Source organism: Rhinatrema bivittatum, chromosome 1 (assembly GCF_901001135.1).
Source record: "Rhinatrema bivittatum chromosome 1, aRhiBiv1.1, whole genome shotgun sequence".
NCBI lineage: Eukaryota > Metazoa > Chordata > Amphibia > Gymnophiona > Rhinatrematidae > Rhinatrema > Rhinatrema bivittatum.
The window spans coordinates 78,709,531-78,731,654 of NC_042615.1; the positions used below are offsets into that span (position 1 = coordinate 78,709,531).

General features: G+C 42.4%; 1 protein-coding gene across 2 annotated transcripts in view; it reads right to left on the bottom strand.

Moving 5' to 3' along the window:
- MARCH1 (membrane associated ring-CH-type finger 1) overlaps window positions 1-22,124 on the bottom strand; it is a 777,418-nt gene that overhangs the window by 18,900 nt on the left and 736,394 nt on the right. For both annotated transcript variants that reach the window (XM_029619082.1, XM_029619166.1), the window contains one exon: window positions 17,844-17,991. In XM_029619082.1, the coding sequence (XP_029474942.1) occupies window positions 17,844-17,991 (148 nt within the window). The remainder of the gene's footprint in view (window positions 1-17,843; window positions 17,992-22,124) is intronic.

Sequence of the window (22,124 nt, forward strand, 5' to 3'; positions counted from 1 at the left end):
ACATGAGAACAGAATGCTTCATCTTAGTCACACATGCAGAACACAGACCCTCACCAAATACAGAATAAAGCCATCATAAAGTATAAACAGAAATGTGCTGATAAAAATTGAACTGTAAAAGGCAACATGCCAGTCACTGTATATAGTGCAATAATGGAAAAACAGAAATATCACCATTCCTCATGAAACATCAAACAATAAAATCAAGATATATAAATAATTAATCATAATAATAAAATCATACAAATAAAATAATTTCAATAATTAAAGACTCATACAAAATTTGAAAGCTTTCCCAAACACCAATAAAATATTTAAAAACAGCAAACACACCAAACACCAACTAATAATTAAAAATAAGGATAAATAATTATCATGGAACGAAAACCTAGCCCCTCACCTCCACCTCCACTTTTGCTCGAGAATCATAAAGAACCAATCTCCCCAGTAACTCATACATGCAACCTAGGAGTGATCACAGACAAGGAACTTTCACTAAAAAACCACATTACAACCAAAATTTAAAAAGGATATCACAAACTATTAACACTAAGATGCCTAAAACCATTTCTAACTGCAGAAGACTTCAGATCTGTACTTCAGCTACTCATTTTCTCTAACATTGATTATTGCAATTCTCTATTACTTGGTCTACCAGCTTCCTATATCAGACCAAATCCTACAAAACACAGCGGCGAGAATCTTAACTGGCACAAAAAAACATGAACACATTAAACTCATCCTTATTTTCCTACACTGGTTACCAATTAAATATAGAATAGAATACAAAACCCTGACCATCACACACAAATTTATACATAATGATCAATCAAACTGGTCATCCAGTAACCTCATTCCTCACTTGAATCAAAGAAATCTACGTTCAAACCACAAGGTAGGGGTGTGCATTCGGATTGACCGCATTAGTAAAACGCAACTCATATTTTTTTTTTACTTAAAAAATTGATTCGACATAAACGATCGGATTTCCCACATATCGAACATAGATATGTTCGATATGTGGGAAATCGCGATTGTTGAGCCAAAATAAAAATATAAACCCCCTCACCCTCCTTAATCCCCCCCCCCCCCCGACTTACCACAACTCCCTGGTGATGGAGCGAGGAGTGAGGACGCCATTTCTGCAATCCTTGGCGAGAAGCATGTGACGTCGGCGGCACGTCGAGTGACGCCGGCGTCACGTGATTCCCGGCTCGTTCGCGCCGGACGGCTCGTTCAGCCCAAAAAGAACTTTTGGCCAGCTTGAGGGGTTCAGGAGGCCCCCCCAAGCTGGCCAAAAGTTCTTTTTGGGCCGAACGAGCCGACCGGCGCGAACTTGCCGGGAATCACGTGACGTCGCGTCTGAGTGACGCGGCGCCACGTGATTCCCGGCGAGTTCGCGCCGGACGGCTCGTTCGGCCCAAAAAGAACTTTTGGCCAGCTTGGGGGGGTCAGGAGGCCCCCCCAAGCTGGCCAAAAGTTCTTTTTGGGCCGAACGAGCCGTCCGGCGCGAACTTGCCGGGAATCACGTGACGTCGTGTCTGAGTGACGCGGCGCCACGTGATTCCCGGCGAGTTCGCGCCGGACGGCTCGTTCGGCCCAAAAAGAACTTTTGGCCAGCTTGGGGGGGTCAGGAGGCCCCCCCAAGCTGGCCAAAAGTTCTTTTTGGGCCGAACGAGCCGTCCGGTGCGAACGAGCCGGGAATCACGTGACGCCGCGTCACTCGACGTGCCACCGACGTCACATGCTTCTCGCCAAGGATTGCAGAAATGACGTCCTCACTCCTCGCTCAATCACCAGGGAGTTGTGGTAAGTCTGGGGGGGGGATTAAGGAGGGTGAGGGGGTTTAAAATTTTTTTTTGCACATATGTACATATACCCAACTCATTGGATTTTTTTTATGTCCATATTGGCCGCAAGTGGGACCCCCTTTCGGACATAAAAAATATGAACATAAAATTTTGCTCTGCACATCCCTACCACAAGGGCTTTCTAAAAATTTGCCCTGTCCGATCAGCACAGCTAACATCAATCCATGAAAGAGCTTTCTCCATCGCCACACACACACACACATTCTCCCACACATGCTCACATACACACACATGTTCTCTCTCCTCCTCTTGACCCTACTTTCTGTGCCAAACTTTCCCACATCTGTCTCATCACCTGCTGTATTAGACATGTGCCATCTGCCAACATGACCTTTTGTACCCAGAAAGCTTCCCTGTTGTAGAAAACCAGGTGAATGCAGCCTCCTCTTGTCTGTTATTTATCTATTTGTTTATTTATACAGTATATATTCCACTTTTCAGACACCTCAACGTGGATTACATTCAGGTACCTTAGTAATCTCCTGTCTCCATGGCAGTGCCAATCGTAACCTCTCACAATCAGTCAAGCAGAAGAAATTGGTGTTCTCCTAATGAGAAATCCCAAGATGTTGTAAAGTTTTCTAAGCAAAAATGCCTGCGAAGGTACTGGTGCAAGGGTTTATGTGCTTTAGTGGTTTGCGCTCAGAATCAGTCATTGGCATAAATAATTTCTCATTAACATACTTGCAGTACACATGCAGCATTTTTATGCAGGTATGTCAAATTCCATTTACATGGTGAATCTTTTTTATTCTAGTGTTTCAATACTGCTTTCTTCAAGAAGACTCAAGGCAGTATGCAAGATATGAAATAAAAAACAACATAATACAACAGCAACAGTTACAATTTTGTCATTTGTTGTATGTTCATCATGTATGTTTTGTGTGTGCCTAATGTTTTAATATGTGAGAGTTGATTTTATCTTTTTTAATCATGTCTGTAGACCCTCTCGGTCTGGCCACTAGATGCCACTATCCCTGTCCTTAACACCTTTTAAATAGGAGCCATCCATACCTTCAGCCATCCTACCTGGAGGCTCTGGATTGGATGTCTCAGTGCTATTTAGCACAGTCATGTTAACACTCAGGGTGAGGGTTCAGTTTGAGAGAGCAGTCAGAGACTTACAGGCCAATAACGTGTACACAGCTGAGCGCACTGTTTAACTCGGCTTGGATGCACATTTTGGACGCGGGTCCACACCCCTTATACAATAAGGGGTAGATTTTCAAAGGGGTACGCGCGTACCCCTTTGAAAATCTACCCCAAACCCCCCCTGCGCGTGCCGAGCCTATTTTGCATAGGCTCGGCAGCGCGCGCAAGCCCAGGGACGCGTGTAAGTCCTGAGGCTTTGCAAAGGGTGCGTGTCGGGGGCGTGTCGGTTGGGCGGCACGAATTTTGGGGCGGGGCGGGAGGCGTGTCGGGGGCATGACGCCGGCCCGGGAGCATGGTCGAGGCCTCCGGACCAGCCCCTGGGTCGCATGATGGCACGCCAGCAGCCCGCTGGCGCGCGCAGATTTACACCTGCTTTCGGCAGGCGTAAATCTGCCAACAAAGGTGGGGGGGGGGGTTTAGATAGGGCTGGGAGGGTCGGTTAGGTAGGGGAAGGGAGGGGAAGGTGAGGGGAGGTGGAAGGAAAGTTCCCTCCGAGGCCGCTCCGATTTCGGAGCGGCCTCGGAGGGAACAGGCAGCGTGCGCCGGGCTCGGTGCGCGCAGTATGCACAAATGTGCACCCCCTTGCGCGCGCCGACCCCGGATTTTATAAGATACGCGCGTATCTTATAAAATCCAGCGTACTTTTGTTCGTGCCTGGTACACGAACAAAAGTACGCGCGCGCATAAATTTATAAAATCTACCCCTAAGGGGTTTAGTGTGTCAGATGCACACTCATTTTTGGACAATGGACTTTATTTAACTTTATGAATCAGTAAATTATTATTTTATATCCAATTCTGGTCCTATCTAATTCTTACAGCCTCTCACCTCATGGGAAGCATATACACTTCAAAGATATTCACTAGCATCCTGTTTTCATTGTCTGGGCCATAAATGAAAGCTTTGCCCTGTAAAATGTATTCCCCCCAGGGACTGAGAGTCAGCCTGGGATATGAAATGCTAACCAGAGCAGCCCTGAATAGATACATTATTTATGTGCCCTGAAGAGAATTTCCACTTCCTTAAAAGGGGTTACCAGAATATAAGTACCAAATCAAAATAAATGCAAAGTAAAACAGTAGCAATAAAATACACTATAGCATAATACACTAGCAATAAATACAATAAAACTAATTTGACAATGGAGATCAAATCCTGCACTAGCAAGATTGTGCCATCTGACGGGCTTAGTGAATAGTGCAGCATTATACACTGGCATAAATGGCTGTTTACTCCCATATAAGTGCCCATAAAATTTAGTGAATTGGCCCCTTAAATGTTTTTATTCTTGTCTGAAAATTCCAAATGGAAAGCCTGAATTCTATTTTCTCATTCACAGGGCCAGGCGATTTTCTCATGCTGATAGAGTTAAAATAAGCAAAGCTTCAGATTCAATGTTTTATCAGATTTTTTGTGCAGCATTGCTAAGACTTGTTCCAGTTTGAAGAATCTATTCCAAAACTACGGCAGCAGTAGCAACTTATTTAAAAGTAAAAGGCATTTATGTAACACTGTTTATAGACAAGTGGCTTTTAGAAGCAAACTGAAAAAAAAGAGAAGATCAATATTCCTTTTAGATACATTTCACAAATTGGGACCAGAACTGAAACATAGAAGGAGCTTTGTGTTTTTGAATCAAAGAATCACTCTTTTAGTGGCTGTAACAGATTCTTTGCTAGAAGTAGTATTTCCATACTTTTTTTTGGGGGGGGGGGGGAGGGTAATAAAAGAAAAAAGCAGAGATAGAGAGTTTGTATGCCATAGATGTTGATTTTGGCAATCGTTGTGCAAGTGCACTATCGCATACTATTTGGAAATAACATGCCAAACTTGCTATTATCACAAAACTTTGCATGAAAATCAGGCAGAATTTGGGCATGATAATGAGATACAAATTCAAGAATGCAACTCATTACTATGCAAATGAATAGCGCATCTTGTGAAAAAGCTTTGCATTTTGTGCTACTCTGGGAAAGTTAGCTACACCTCAAAAAAGTTTAGAAAATTGCATTTTGTCAGTTCTTCCTTGCAAACTGATTTTTTTGAAGGAGCTAATTAGCTTCTGTCCTTTATGCATAGGCTTATTTCCAGGGACTCATTTCCCTGTAAGACTAATTTTGGCTCCTGGTTGTTTAATTTCCAACTGCAGTTGCAGACACTTTAGATTAGTGTATTCCTATTCATTGGCATACAAAGATAAATATCAGAGGGTGACTAAAAAGAAATCTAACACTCAAAGTCTGCCCTCTGACAGAACCAGACCTTAATATTGTAACTACACACACACTTATTTTAGAAGGAGAATGGAGGCACAGTGGGTGGAGAGACGGAGGGCTGGGACTCATCTGAGCAACTTCTCAGTGTGAAATGCATGTTGGGAGACAAAAAAATCATGCTGTGCAATTCCTAGAAGTGAGGCCGGCTGACTGTTTTTCATTTCAGATACAAAAGCTCTAAGTCAGCATGGTGCACTGCAGCCAATCGGTAACAGTTTGCCAGGGGGATGGAAGAAATAAATGCAAACCTCTGGTTCAGGAGGAATTCTTCGGAATCAAAGGAAGGACAAACATATTCATTCTCCAAGGGCCCCCTACATTTCAGGAAAAGAAATCTTCACTGAAGACTGGCTCGCTTGACAAGGCATTTTCCCATAAGAGTGGTCTCAATGTACTCAGATATCTAAGGGGTCTCTATACCAACCCAGTGATATCTTTAGAATGCATGGTAAACCTATGTACCTCCTGATAAATATAGCACAGGGCCTAGTAGCCAGTGTTTTTTAAATGTATATGTGGGTATATTAAAAAGTAATGAACCTACATACCGTAACATGGGAAGGGCGTTAGTGCAAGTGGTAGATAGGTGGACTGATTTGTATTATTAAAGTGCCAGATAATGGAACAGCAGCCATCTGCTGACAGGGAGTTTTTAGCGGTGCAGTTGGCTATCGCTATAAATGATTTTTAGGTGCCGACAGCTACCGGCGCGAGGGAGGTACGAAGCCCTTCACTAGCTATCGACCACTTGCACTAACGCCGAGCCCTTGAAGAAGGAGTTCACATGCTGCTAAACATAATCAATGACAGTGGACTTGAATCAAGATAAGTGTGACAGACAGATAGCTTCTTTGGAAGAATAAAAAACAATATCACCAAGTCACCTAATGATTATAAAGTCTTTCAGTTTCTGGGGCTTACCAGCAAGATAGCTAATTCAAAAATTGGTATCGTATGAAGGTTGACTTGACCAGTAATGAGAATTCCTAATATAGCAAGTAACTTTTAAGTTATGCATCTAAATGGTTTTGAATATGGACCTCATGCATTATATATTTCTTAGAAGTGCAGTCCAGATGTATTCCATCCATTAGCAAAGGTGGAAGGAAGGCAAAATGATTACTGGCATGGATAATAGGTGAGGTGGAAGAGACTATTTTAGACAAAAAAATATCCTTCAAAAATTGGAAGAAGGATCTATTTGAAGAAAATTGGAAAAAGCATAAGCAGTGTCAAGTTAAGTGTAAAACATTGATAAGGCAGGTTAAGAGAGAATTTGAAAAGAAGTTGGCTGTAGAGGCAAAAACTCATACTAAAAACTTTTTAAAATATATCTGAAGCAAGAAACCTGTGAGGGAATTGGTTGGACTGTTAGATGACTGAGGGGTTAAAGAGGCTCTTAGGGAAGATAAGGCCAATGCAGAAAAACTAAATGAATTTTTTGCTTCTGTGTTTACTAATGAGGATGTTGGGGAGATACCGGTTTCGGAGATAGTTTTCAAGGGTGATGAGTCAGATGAACTGAACCAAATCACTGTGAACTTGGAAGATATAGTAGGCCAAATTGAAAAACTAAACAGTAGCAAATCATCTGGACCAGATGGTATGCACCAATGAAATTTCAGATCTATTAGTTAAAATTGGTAACCTATCATTAAAATCATCCATTGTACCTAAAGACTGGATGGTGCCCAATATAACCCCAATATTTAAAAAGGGCACAAGGGGCGATCCAGGAAATTTTAGACCAGTGAGCCTGATTTTAATGCTGGGAAAAATAGTGGAAACTATTCTAAAGATCAAAATCACAGAGCATATAGAAAGACATGGTTTAATGGAACACATTCAGCATGGATTTTCCTCAGGGAAGTCTTGCCTCACAAATCTGTTTCATTTTTTTTGAAGGGGTTAATAAACACATGGATAAAGCTGAACTGGTAGATGTATTGATAAAGTCCCTCATGAGACACTTCTAAGAAAACTAAAAAGTCATGGGATAGGAAGTGATGTCCTTTCGTGGATTACAAACTGGTTAAAAGATGGGAAACAGAGAGCAGGTTAATTTTCTTAGTGGAAAAGGGTAAACAGTGGAGTGCCTCTGGGAATGTACTTGGACCATGCTTTTCAATATATTTATAAATGATCTGGAAAGGAATACAACGAGTGAGGTAATCAAATTTGCAGATGATACAAAATTATTCAGATTAGTTAAATCACATGCGGATTGTGATAAATTGCAAGAGGATCTTGCAAGACTAGAAGACTGGGCATCCAAATGGCAGATGAAATTTAATGTGTACAAATGCAAAGTGATGCATATAGGGAAAAATAACCTGTGATATAGTTATACGATGTCAGGTTCCATATTAGAAGCTACCAGCCAGGAAAAAGATCTAGGCATCATACTGGATAATACATTGAAATCGTCAGCTCAGTGTGCTGCAGCAGTCAAAAAATCAAATAGAATGTTAGGCGTTATTAGGAAGGGAATGGTTAATAAAACGGAAAATGTCATAATGCCTCTGTATCGCTCCATGGTGAAACTACATCTTGAATAATGTGTACAATTCTGGTCGCTAAATCTCAAAAAAGATATAGTTGCACTGGAGAAGGTACAGAGAAGGGCAAGCAAAATGATAAAGGGGGTGGAACTGCTCCCCTATGAGGAAAGGCTGAAGAGATTAGGGCTGTTCAGCTTGTAGAAGAGATGGCTGAGGAGAGAGATGATAGACGTCTTTAAAATCATGAGAGGTCTAAAATAGGTAACTGTGAATCAGGGGGCACTCCATGAAGTTAGCAAGTAGCACATTTAAAACTAATCGGAGAACATTCTTTTTCACTCAACGCAGAATTAAGCTCTGGAATTTGTTGCCAGGGGATGTGGTTAGTGCAGTTAGTGTAGCTGGGTTTAAAAAAGGTTTGAATAAGTTCTTGGAGGAGAAGTCCATTAACTGCTATTAATTAAGCTGACTAAGCAGTAGAATTTAATATCTGTGCGTGCATTTGCAGGCGGCATGCACAGTGGGGGATGAATTTTAGTAAATTGTGCACAGTGATGCAATTGGGCCTCCCCCAGTTCCCTCCTAGTCCGGAGGGGACTGGGAGGGAACTTCCCTACCCCCTGTCTATCCTTCCTTCCCTTTCCCCTCTCCACCCCGACCTGTAACCCCTAACTACCCAAAATTTTTTTATTTTTCTACTTACTGCTCCTCCCGAGCAGAAGTAGTTTCCACGCGTCAGCAGGCTTCCAGCATGCATTTCCCCAGTACAGAGGCAAATGTCCGCTGTCCCAGCCAGCCTCCATCATGCCCCTCCCCGCTCAGACCCCGTCCCCGGCCCGCCCCTTTTTTAGGGCCTAGCACTTGTGCACGTATCAGGACATGTGCGTGGCCGGGCCCTTTTAAAAATGCACGTGGTGCGTGCAGGGCCCGGCCACGCATGTAAGTCCTGATTTTTACACACGCGGCCGTTTGAAAATTTGCCCTTATGGAAATATCCACTGCTATTACTGGCATCAGTAGCTTGAGGTCTACTTAGTGTTTGGCTACTTGCCAGGTACTTGTAGCCTGGATTGGCCACTGTTGGAAACAGGATGCTGGGCTTGATGGACCCTTGGTCTGACCCAGTATGGCAATTTCTTATGCTCTTATTTTTGGGATAGCTTTTTTCAATTCTTTTATCTCAGCCTGCAGCTTGGGGAAATTTGCATCCTTACATTACGTTTCCTCCCAAATAAATGATCTACACCCGATTTAATAACATGCGCGCACAGCCATGTGCATGTTATAAAATCCGGGGTGGCGCTTGCAAGGGGGTGCACACTAGTGCATCTTGTGCGCGCCAAGCCCTAGGGGAGCCGCAATGGCTTTCCCCGTTTCCTCCAAGGCCGCTCCGAAATTGGAGGGAACGGGGAAAGTTCCTTCCCTCCCCCACCTTCCCCTCCCTTCCCCTCCCTAACCTGCCCCCCAGTCCTACCTAAAACCCTCCCTAACCTTTGTTTTACAATTGGAGGGAACGGGGAAAGTTCCTTCCCTCCCCCACCTTCCCCTCCGCGTACCGGCCGAGTGGCCCTACGGAGGCTTCTGGCCACGCCCCCCGCCCCCCCCAGACCGCCCCACCCCAGACCGTCCACGCTCCACCCCTTTTTTTCAAGCCCCGGGGGATACGCGCATCCCGAGGCTTTGTGTGCATCGCTGGGCCTATGCAAAATAGGCTCGGCACATGTAACCCCACTAAGCGCATAAATGCTTTTAAAATCGGCCCCCCCATATGCCTAGTTTTTTGCCCAATATTGATTTAGATTTCTTCTTTACCAAAATATTGCTATTTCTTCCTTTTCTCTTAACGCACCTTCTGAGAAAGAAAGACTCCTACACAATCTAAATCTTTGCATAGCCATTAAGGTGGTAACTTTCAAAAGACTTACAAAGGGTTTATTTACATAAACTCAGGTTGTATGCACATAAGTGGCTTTTGTGCGGGCCAAGTTAATTTTCATAAGGTTAACAATATGGGCCATATTTAAAACTTTACGCGTGGGCGTAGATTTGTGCGCGCAACCTGGCGCGCACAAATCTACGACCAATTTTATAACATGCGCGCGGCTGCACGCGCGCATGTTATAAAATCCAGGGTCGCCGTGCACAAGGGGGTGCACAAGTTTGCAACTTGCACGCGCCGAGCCATGCAGCCTTCCATCCGCCCCCCCCCCCACCTTCCCCTCCCTTCCCCTCCCTAACCCCCCTTACCTTTGTCCTATAAGTTGCGCCTGCCTCCGGACAGGCGTTGATTGTGCGCGCCGGCCAATGGCCGGCCTGCAATCCCAGGCACAGCAGCAAATGGCCGCTGTGTCTGGAGGCTCCGACCCCACCCCGGTCTGCCCCGCCCCTTTTTCATAGCCCTGGGACATACGCACGTCCCGGGGCTTGCACGTGTCACCGAGCCTATGCAAAATAGGCTTGGCGCGCACAGGAGTGGGTTTTCAGGGTTTCACGTGTAATATATCCTCTGAGAAAGAAACCCTTTGAAAATCTGCTCCTATGTGCATATAGCCAATATTGCATATAAATGTATGTGCATAAAGAGAGGGTGTTTGCGTGCATTCCAGTGTGGATCTGGCAAGTATGCACTCATTTTCATATTTTATAAGTGGAGTACACGCATACGTCATCCAACATGCAGTCAAACATTTATATCTGCATATTTTAAACCTACCTATTTTTCGAGATCTGATGGTTGAATTGGTGGTTAGTGCTGTAGATTATCAGGTGAATTTTCAAAGGATTTGCGTGTGTAAATGTAACATACAATCGTAGCAATTTTCAAAAGCCATTTACGTGCACAAATTGCACTTAAACACGCAAATCCTATGGACAATCCAATGGCATATGTTGCAGCAATTTCCAAAAGCCCACTTATATGGGTAAAGTGCATTTACAGGTGTAAAACACAGTTTTACATGTGTAAATGCTTTTGAAAATCAGCCCCTGTGTGTATGTGTGTGTATATATATCTGTGTGGGGGGTTGTTAGCAACTTATTCTTATTCTCAGTCGTTGTACGTCTCTGTTTCTTGTGAGCTGCTGGTCTGCTCTCTCTCTCATTTCCTGTGTTTGTCAGCTGTGCACCTTCTCTGTGTGGCACTTTATCTATCTTTTCTGTTTGTAGGTCTATGTGTGCTTGCTCTGAGTGCCCTTCTGTGCTGCTTGAGAGTCTGTGTGCCTGCTGTTTAGGGCGTGGTTAACAGTGCTGCTATGAGTACTATAAATCTATGAAGTCTGTATTAATGGAGGGAGATGCAAAAGAGGGCGAGGAGAAAGTACTCCATGGAAAAGATATACAAGTCCAGGGTCTAGATTTTGAACTTGTCAGAAGAGCAAGTGATATACAGGTTTAGGTTCAATAAGGAAACCATTCTATACTTGTGCCAGTAGTTGGAGGGAGATCTGTGGCCTTCCACTCAGGAAGGTAACATCCTGCCAGTCTACCACAAAGTCATTACAGCTCTGATCTTTTTTACCACCAGTGGGTTCCAGACCACTCTCGGGATCACAGTGGGTATAAACAGTAAGCCACCTCACTGTTTTACAGTTTATTTATTTTTAGATGCTTATCTAAAAGATTGCTTTAAGCAACTTACCACATAATACATTAAACACATTTTCAATTACAAAAATAAAACAAAAAACAAAATAAAATATAAGAATAGTAAAATATCAACCCAGTAAATTAAAGCTCAATACACAATCAAAATCTACAGGCACCAACTTTACTGTAGTAAATAGATTCTTCACCTAATCTGATAATGGAATAGCTTTAATATAAAATCATGTTTTACACTCTTTGGGAAATTTTAAATAATCTACTGTGGCTCATAGGTACTTAGCCAGCGTATTTCATAATGTTGGCCCATAACAAGAAGAAACTCTTTTCTTGGTCTCCCCATATTTTACATCATTATGTGCGGGTGTATTAAGGTAAAACTCCTGTGCAGAGTGCAAGTCCCTAACTGGGGAGTAATCCTTTCTTTTAAAAAGATATGTTAACACTTAAAATTCTATTCTAAAAATCCCTGGAAGCTAGTGTAAAGCATCCACAGCTGGAGAAATATGATCCTTCAACTTCAGACCCATAAGAACATGCACAGCCATGTTCTGAACAAATAGTAATCTTTTAAGATGTTTCTTGAATACACCTGAATACACATTATTACAGTAGTCAAGGCAAATCATTGCTGTCACCTTCATGACTGTTGCCAGACTAGCGAGAAATACACAAGGCTTTAGAATGCAGACTTTACTGTCATATTAATATAGGCCTGCTTAGACAGTTCTGAGTCTACAACTATCCAAAGAAATTTTACCATTGATTGGCCATAATACAATGGCTTTTTATTTTCAAAGTGGAACATGAGAAATTCACCAAATGTCAACTGACTCACAAAATGTCTGTTTTTAACTGGTTCAAAGCAGCCATTTACTTTTCTGCCATTAAGGGAAGCAGTCTTATACTCTTGACCCTTCCTCAATTCCAAAAATAATCTGAATGTCATTCGCATAGAAAAGATAGTTAAAGTTATCCTGTCTAATCAGGTAGCCTAGAGGCTGCATATAAATATTAAAAACCAGCAGAGAGAGAGAGAGCATATCCCTGTGTAACTCCCACACTTCAAAATCTTTGGGTCAGACAAGACTAGTATCATGCAACACTCTTTGGGTTCTGTTTTTTAAGAGTTAAACCAATTCCACATCACTCCATTGACTCAGAGGACCAGGAGACGCTAAGCAAATCACCACAGAATCAATAAAGACAACATATCATTAGATGACGACAATCTGAAAAACGTTATCCCATTCCATCTAAAGGTTATATGCAACCTTCTTCATGGTCCAAAGTACCATCAATCATTTTCTCCCTAAGCTAATCAATTTTAAGGACTAAATGTTCCAAAAATTTGGAAGCACTAATAGAACTATTCTTAGCATAATTTTCAAACCCCAATAATTCTTTTTTTGTTCTTTAATTTTCAAATTAGTCATGCAGATTCATATTACCTTATCCTCCTCTTTTAAGGAGCGATGGCATTTATATTCCAGTTGCCACCCTTTTTGTTCTAGACTTCTAGGGTCTTCTGTAAATCACGGGGCCAAATTTACTTTCATTTTTATACAGGCTGAAGTAGTTACTAGGGATGTGCAGCCAAAATAATTAAATCTTGGTTCATTTTTTGGGGGGGGATTTTCTTTCTCCTTTTTTTGTTTTATTTAATGCTTATTTTGGTTTGGTTCAATTGCTGAACCAAATAAATGAACAGAGAACCAAAACAGAGCCTTGCCAGGTCCTTTTGAAACAAAACCCAACCCCACCATCGCTGGCTAAGAATCCTGGGTCAGGGCCTACTTGACTGAGCTGAGCCAAGCCAAGCCATCTGGGTCCTCCCTGGACCCTTCTGACTCCTCTCCTACCCCAAATAAAAGGGTCAGGGGGCTTCCTCGGCTCCCTCCTACCTCCTCTGTGGGGATATTGTTCTGGTAGGAGAAAGGGGCAGAACAGATCCCCTGTCACTCCTGTCCCTGCTGTGATTGTTTAAAAATGGTGCAATGTGCACAGCCCTGAGACCAGTGCATGTCAAAATGATGTCAAAATGGTGGATGTCTCAGGGCTGGCCGGCCCCATTTTCTTGCACTGTATATAGGAGAAGCATACTCTTAACCAAAATGTATATATCATTTGAAAAAAATATATATATATATATAAAAAAGCAAATACATTATTTTTAAATTGGATGTCTTGATGCTGACTTAGATCAGAATTAAGTAATGGACCAATTCAAATCTTGTGCTCTGGGGCTTATGCCTAGCATAGAAAGGACTCACATATCAAAAAGACTTGAATTGGCTAAATTATTCCATCAAGAAACTAGTTTGATCTTTCCAGTGCATAAAGCCTCAGAGCATACGGTTTCAAATGGATCTTAAATGAGTCTAACAATTTACATAGCTGCAAGGAATAATTTTATTGCCAAAAAACTCAGCTGTGGAAAGTTCATAGTGCTGTACAAATTTCCAGGTCTACTGCTGCTACAGGGTGAACCTGCTGGTTGTAGATATGCAAATTATAGCTTTCTTTTGACAAAATCATAGCCCTAGGTAATTTTCATTGTTAACCATTTTTCTCCAGTGGTTCAGTCTTTGATGACTGCTCAGTCATGGTCACGGGAAACTTGCAATGGTTTCTGTTCAAACTGTTGGCATTTCTCATGGTTTGTGTGTAAAGGATTTCCTACTGCCAGCTATAACTTTATATCTCATTGATTGTCTTGTTTTAAGGTCTCTAACCATCTTTGTTTGTTTCCTACTATTATTTTTTTTTTAACCCTTAAAGCATTTCTGCAGCAGGGTAGCATTGGAATAAGATAAAAGATAGTGTCCAGTTGTTCATCACAGATTTCATGTTCCTGTGAAGCTGGAGGCTTCAATTCAATTGAGTTTTGACTTTTGTTAAATCTATCTGCTGAGCTTCTCACAGAATTTCTAAGCCTAAAAAAATGCCATGGATCTGCCCCTCGGAGGATGCTGCTGTGGGGCCAATGAATAGCTTGATCTGTTTCATTAATTTGGCAGGTGACACTGGTGTCACAGTTGGAGCCATGGAGGATGGTGGGGCTACTCAAATAACAACTTCTTGCTGCTGGGAAGGGGAGTGAGAATTGGACCTGGTGGGGATTTTGCAGAGTCTCAGCTCTGATGACTCTTCACCTGCTAAGCTCCTCACTCCAGATGGCTCTGTTCTGCTACTGGCCAAGGTGAAGGAGGACCCTGGAGGCAGTTTTCTCCCCCCTACCCAAGTAAAAAAATAGTACTGGCAAGTGATCCAGCTATCTTGGGTAGGGATGTGAATCGTGTCCTCGATCGTCTTAACGATCGATTTCGGCTGGGAGGGGGAGGGAATCGTATTGTTGCCGTTTGGGGGGGTAAAATATCGTGAAAAATCGTGAAAAATCTAAAAATCGCAAAACCGGCACATTAAAACCCCCTAAAACCCACCCCCGACCCTTTAAATTAAATCCCCCACCCTCCCGAACCCCCCCCCAAATGAGTTAAATAACCTGCGGGTCCAGCGGCGGTCCGGAACGGCAGCGGTCCGGAACGGGCTCCTGCTCCTGAATCTTGTTGTCTTCAGCCGGCGCCATTTTCCAAAATGGCGCCGAAAAATGGCGGCGGCCATAGACGAACACGATTGGACGGCAGGAGGTCCTTCCGGACCCCCGCTGGACTTTTGGCAAGTCTCGTGGGGGTCAGGAGGCCCCCCACAAGCTGGCCAAAAGTTCCTGGAGGTCCAGCGGGGGTCAGGGAGCGATTTCCCGCCGCGAATCGTTTTCGTACGGAAAATGGCGCCGGCCATACGCGTATGGCCGGCGCCATTTTCCGTACGGAAAATGGCGCCGGCAGGAGATCGACTGCAGGAGGTCGTTCAGCGAGGGTTCCGGCGCCTCGCTGAACGACCTCCTGCAGTCGATCTCCTGCCGGCGCCATTTTCCGTACGAAAACGATTCGCGGCGGGAAATCGCTCCCTGACCCCCGCTGGACCTCCAGGAACTTTTGGCCAGCTTGTGGGGGGCCTCCTGACCCCCACGAGACTTGCCAAAAGTCCAGCGGGGGTCCGGAAGGACCTCCTGCCGTCCAATCGTGTTCGTCTATGGCCGCCGCCATTTTTCGGCGCCATTTTGGAAAATGGCGCCGGCTGAAGACAACAAGATTCAGGAGCAGGAGCCCGTTCCGGACCGCTGCCGTTCCGGACCGCCGCTGGACCCGCAGGTTATTTAACTCATTTGGGGGGGGTTCGGGAGGGTGGGGGATTTAATTTAAAGGGTCGGGGGTGGGTTTTAGGGGGTTTTAGTGTGCCGGCTCATGATTCTAACGATTTATAACGATAAATCGTTAGAATCTCTATTGTATTGTGTTCCATAACGGTTTAAGACGATATTAAAATTATCGGACGATAATTTTAATCGTCCTAAAACGATTCACATCCCTAATCTTGGGACCAAGATTTGATGCCAGGAAACAGACCTCCTACATTGTAGCAGGTGATTCAAAATCTCAGAAGGGATTTGCTACCGGGTCTGAAGGCTCTCTTATTTGAAGTTCAAACATTGTAGGAAAAACAAACACAACACATATTACTGGGCAATCCTTAACTTAAGATTTATTTGGAATAAAATATGGGAGAGTAATTACTTTCAAGCTACGATGGTTAATAACAACATTACTACCAAAGAAGAATTGAGATTCTGCATTATTACACTTGCCAATATAATATTACAATATTATTATGCTGTATTTTATGTTTTTTTTATGAATATGCTTCTATAATCCACTCGGAACTTAATTTTTGAAGAGGCAGAATATAAGTTTGAATAAATAAATAAATAGACATTTCTGGTGTAGAATGTGGTGATAGAAGGCTGCCCACTTGAGCTACTGTAATAGCAGGAAGTCCCCATGAAATGGACTGAGAAGCTAAGGTATAAGCCTAGGTAGCTCAGAGAGAAATGCAATAGATTACATTTCCCTGGCTCCTTGGAGAGATTCTGGACCTATGGGGCTCTAAAGCTGGAGTCCTTGAGAGCAAAGCGGGTGAGGACTGAAACTCCTTAGATATGCAGGTGAGATAAATTAGAAGGAACCAGAGTTGTAAGTAGGAATTGACTGAGGAGATTTCCCATGAAGGAGTCCTTTTTCATCTCTGAGAAGACCCCTGGAGAGGATTCTGTATGAGGGAGACTACTTAACCTCCACTTGGGGGTCTAATGCTAATGTTGTGGGAAGAAGGGGTGTTGAGATAATGTAGGAAAGCAAAAGCTATTCATATGACCTAAAGTCAACATTTGGAAAAAAGTGGAATGGTGCTTATCTATGGGGTAATCCCATAAATAGCCTCCTATATGGTAAAATTATACTCTGCATGTGTAATAATGAACAGATGGGAAGGGATATATTGGATTCTATTGGGGGATGGCTTCTTTAAGAGGCAATAGGAAAGAGATTCTCTAGAAGTAGTATATTGGGAGACTGAGTTCAGAACTTGGTGGGGAGGTGCTGGAAGGAACTGTAGCAGACTCCCCTACAGAACCTACCTGAAGAGTGGGTTGCCTGGGTGACTCTCCCTAGGGAAAAAGCTCTGCAAGGCCTTTCTTCCTCAAGGGGAGATTTCCCCTCTCACAAGGAAATTACCATAGGAACTTTTCCAGGAGTGGTTGAAGGTCCCACTGTCGATGGTAGACTTGGGAAGGAGGTGGTTTAGAGAAAATTTGACATAAGAAATCTAGGGAAAACCCTTGCCAAGACTTCAATGACTATTCAAGGTATTCTCCTGGGGAAAGATGTTGACTCCAGAGTGGAAGATATAATTATTTGTGTATTAGGGGAAAAAGGTATACAAAATACTCAGTAAAGAGAAATGTTGAAGTGGCATTCTATAAAGGGATGTCATAGAGTAAATGGAAGAGAAGCACTTGGAGCCTAACGTTTAGCACTGTCATGGAAGTTAGAGCTGGTCAGGGTAAAATATAACAATCTATTATATCAGAAAGCTAAGGCTGGAAGCCTGTGAACCCCTGAATTAATCATTGTTTTTGAGTCTGCTGCTAATCCCAGAAAAAAAAAGTTGCTTGAATATACTATGGATTAATTCCCTACTTATTCTAAGTGTGGGAGCTTCTGGGATAGTACTGAAGAAATAGTCAGAAGGAGTTCATAGAGGGGAAACTTACTTTGCTGGGTCCCCTGATCAGCTGAGGATAGATAACGTTCCACCCTTGCCTTTGGACTCAGGTCCATTGTACCATCTGCTTGACCTAGTTTTCACTCAACCCTATGAAGGTGAGTGAAAACTAGGCACATATAATGTAAAGCACCTGGTCCTCTTACATTATATGTGTCCTTCCGGGGTGGGTTACATATAAACACATGAAATATGTTTGTGGCAGATTACAAATTTGAAAATGTAATAAATAAATTTAAAAAAATGAAAAGAAACTTACCATTGTCATTGCCCTGCTTAATTTCCTCAGCAGTTCGATCTATTAATACATACAATGACCAAACAACACATGTGATCGCAATAATATGGAATGTGACAGAACACACTATCTTTCTTCTCTCACTTGTTGTCATCTGTAGTTTTTCCCACTAAAATTAGAAGAATTAAAAACAATTTCAGTAAAATAAATCTCACAATACTTTTGTGACAACATCTGAAATAAACAGAAAGAATATCTAGTGTCAGATAAGCATGTTTTGCCTGAGGACAGTGTAAACTAAAACAAGATATCTGCATTTTCCAAAAAATTGCAATTAAATTGTAAAGTCTTACATTTAATTTACATATGTTGGAAAGATTTCCACAACTGGGCCATATATCCAAGAAAACAGGTTTGAGGTTTAATTATATACAAATATCAATGATCTCTACAATGATATCACAAACAACTTTTTACCTTCATGAGCAGAACAAAAAGCATAATCTCCAAGATTAAAGACAAAATCCATTTAATCAGTTTCAGGGGAAGGGATTCTTTATTAGAGGGTGCTGAAATTATTGTTCATTTTGTCAGTGAAGGCAGGCATGGGTACGACACTGAATAATCTCAAAAGTAAATTGGATAAGTTTTTACAGGAAATGGGTATTATTGGGCATGGTTGCCTATGGGATTGTTGTTCACTTTCCCAGGAATTACTATGCAGAGATACAGTGGTTGTTATGAGGTCAATTTTCGAAAGGTATAGAAGCCTCACTTTGGGAGTTAGGAACCTAAACTGGCCCCTTTAAAAACTGACTAGGGTTGAGTTCCTAAATGTAGGTGCTTATTTTCACTAGGATCCTAAATTTAGACTCCTAAAGAGTGAGTGACTACTGGGGCTGAATAAGGATAGGGAAAAATGTAAGGCATTTAGCATTGATTTTCAACACTAGGCAACTAATATACTGTATAATCCTAAATCTAAGCAGATGACTTACAGGTTTAAAATTAGAGTCCTTGAGGTCAATTTTCAAAGGGTTTAGGTTCTTAACATTTGGAGTTAGGATTCCTACATTAGCCCTTTTGAAAATATACTAGGGCTTAGTGTCTAAATTTAGGCTCCTAGTTTCATTAGGCCCCTAAATTTAGGATCCTAAAAAGTGGATGGTTATGGGACGAAGTTAGGACAGGGATTTATCATTTTGCTATATTTATAGCAAGCTTAATGCCCCACGTTAGAAAAAAGTGGGCATGGCTAGGCAAATTTTCCATATCACAATCAGCAGTATGTGAGAGAGAGAGGGAGAGAGAATATAGCAAATGGGGGTCACTTTGTTATATATACTAGATAATAGGGTGAACTTAAAACGCAGGGTGAGGGGTCGGGGGTGGGAAAGGCTTGGGGGGCAGTTTTAGATACACCGTCACAGGTACAAACAGTACAGCAGACATTTGTGAAGATTGGGTATCATTTGGAGCACTGAGAGTTGAAAAAAAAGTAGATTTGTGCAGTGTACTCTCTACCAAGCCTGACTGAAGTTATATAGAATGTCAATCAGGCTAGGTAGAGAGTATAGCATACAAATCTACTTTTCTTTCAACTTTCAGTGCTCCAAATGATATTCAATCTTCACAGGCGGCCATAACACAGGGGGAATAGGTCCTAATTTGCATATTAACACGCACTGCGATAATTAACTTGCGCGTTAAGACCCTTATGGCAAAATGATAAATGACCCTTAAAGTTAGGAGCTTTTAGGGCCCTAAATTTATGTGAATTTTCAGCTGAAAACTTAGGGATCCTAATTTAGAGGTCTAAATTTAGGAGCTCAGCTTTTTTTTTGAATATCACTCCCTTAAGTTTTAGCCACTTAAATTTTAGGTAAATTTACAACTGTAAAATGTGGTCCCTAAGTTTAGCTGAAAATAGATTCCAAATTTAGGATCTCGGTTTTTTAAATATTGGCCTCTTTGTAATTAAAAGAACATAGACTTCAATGGTCTTCTGATCATCTATCAACCTAATTTAATATGTACCTGTGTGTAGCTTTTGTTTATTGTAGGTGATTTGAATTGCATTACTCTTCTTTTGCTTTCATACTGGTTTTCAGCACTGCCTACATTGTATGCAAATCTATCTCATGCATATTCGTTTTGGATATCCTGAAAACCTGGGCTGCCGTCCCTGCCTTATACAGAAGGCAGTAATGGTCTAGCCAGGTGTGCACTGAGATGCCCTGGTAGGTGGCAGTCTAACTCTTGAGACAGCCATTGTAGACTTAAGGAGGTGGGTATATGGCAGAAGTGCTCCCTGAAGGATGGATTTAAATCCTAGGGAGGTTAATGTCAGATAACCTGTATTAGATTCTCCATTGTGTAAATCCCATTACAGTATCCTAAAAATCTGAGTGTTTAGTTCTTTTTTTTAAATGTAATCTCTGTATTAAACAAATTTTCATTCAAAAACATGTCATCACTGAATCAACAAGACAATGCCAATTCAGTCCCATCAACTTCCATTCAATGTCTTAACAAATCCCCCCATAAATCCCCCCTACCTCCCCCACTTCCCTTCCCTCATGGAGACTCAGAAGCTCTATCCCATTCTTCAAATGGTTTCAAAATCTTCTGAAAGGCCATTAACATATCATAGTGCACAACTGTCAATCTTTCAATGATATAGACCCCCCTACAGCCTCCTACACAGATCAGATAACCCTACAGGGTGAAGTCTCTTCCAATGTGAGGTAACCTCACACCTTGCTGCTATTAAAATTTGCTTAACTAACTTTTTATGGGTACAGAATCCTCCTCTACTAAGAAGCAAAACAAGAAAAATTTAAGATGCCATACTACTTGCATTTTGTGTATATAAAAAAATCAGTGTTCATACTGCCTCCCATAACAGTATTATTGTTACACAGCACCACCAAATATGGCCCATTCAGCCTACCCCCCCCCCCCCACACACACACACACACACACACCTGGCAATACAAGTCAGAAACAGTAGTATATCATGTATGTAATCTCTGAAGAGTTAAATACCTTCTATAATAAACTTTGTATGTGTTCTCTGTCAAGAGACTAGAAATAGAAACTTTAGCCCAAACCAATTCATGTTGAAGTTCTTCAGCCAGATTTGAAAGCAGAATTTTATAGAGCCAAGATATTAATCCCTTTGCAATAAGTATTTTAATACAACACTTTTCTAAAGGACTGCAAGGCCTTTGTATTATAGCCTTACCTATACGTTTATCTAAGTAATGCCTCACCTGCAGATAGGCAAAGAACTCCTTATTCAACAATTCGTACTTCTTAAGGGGCCGATGCAATGCAGTGCGCTCAGCCGAGTGCACTGTATAACCTGCAGTCGGACGCAGGATAAATAGGCGCTAATCCACCCCTAATGCATGTGAATGAGCCTATTACTCATTCACTCCGAATGCAAAAAGATAAATGTGCGTCTCAGATGCACATTTATCGCTCAGATATTAACGCCTGCCTTAGAAACCCTAGGAGGCTTCTGCCTTCAGATGAAGTGCAGAAGCTTTTTCTGAATGTAGCGTAACAGTTCTTTAGGGACCGCAAAAAGCAAGGTTTGAAATAGATAGCACAGTCTCGAGAGAGCATTCCTTTTTATGGCAGCTGAATCCTAATTCTGGAAATCCCCAAAAATTCCCACAGTCAAAGGATAATAATTTGCAGTCTAACTTTTTCTTGTAACAGGTGTGGACCCTTGCTGCTGAGACGAGCCTCATAGGCCTCTCTGGCAGGATACTGGTCTAGTGCTTCACCTTTACTAGCCCCCTTTCCCCGCAGGTTGAGCCCTCGGGTTCTGAGGGGGCAGAACTTAAGCAAGATTCTCTTAGAGAATGGCATAGAGGGTGGTCTAAGGCCAGGCAAAGGTCAGAAGCAGGTGACAAGAAAGAAAGGTAAATGTCCAGGCAAGGGGTCAGAGGCAGGTGGAGGACAAGAATAGTCAGAGTCCAATGGGTCAATGGCAGGTGGCGAACAGACATAGTCAGTATATGGGCAAGGGGTCAGTTGAATGGTCAGTCCAAAGAGGAGACAAGGCCGATATAGGAGGGACTGACACAGCAGGATGGACAGGGAGGCAAGAGGAGATGGATATGATGAGACAGGGCAGGCTAGAGAAACAAGGCAAGGCCAGGCTGGACAAGACAGGAAAGGCTGGACAGAAGAGACAAGGCAAGTCTGGGCTGAATTAGGAACTAGTGACATGCACTACACTCGGTAGGAGGACCTGTTGCAGAGGTGATGGTGAGTTCCTTGTCTACA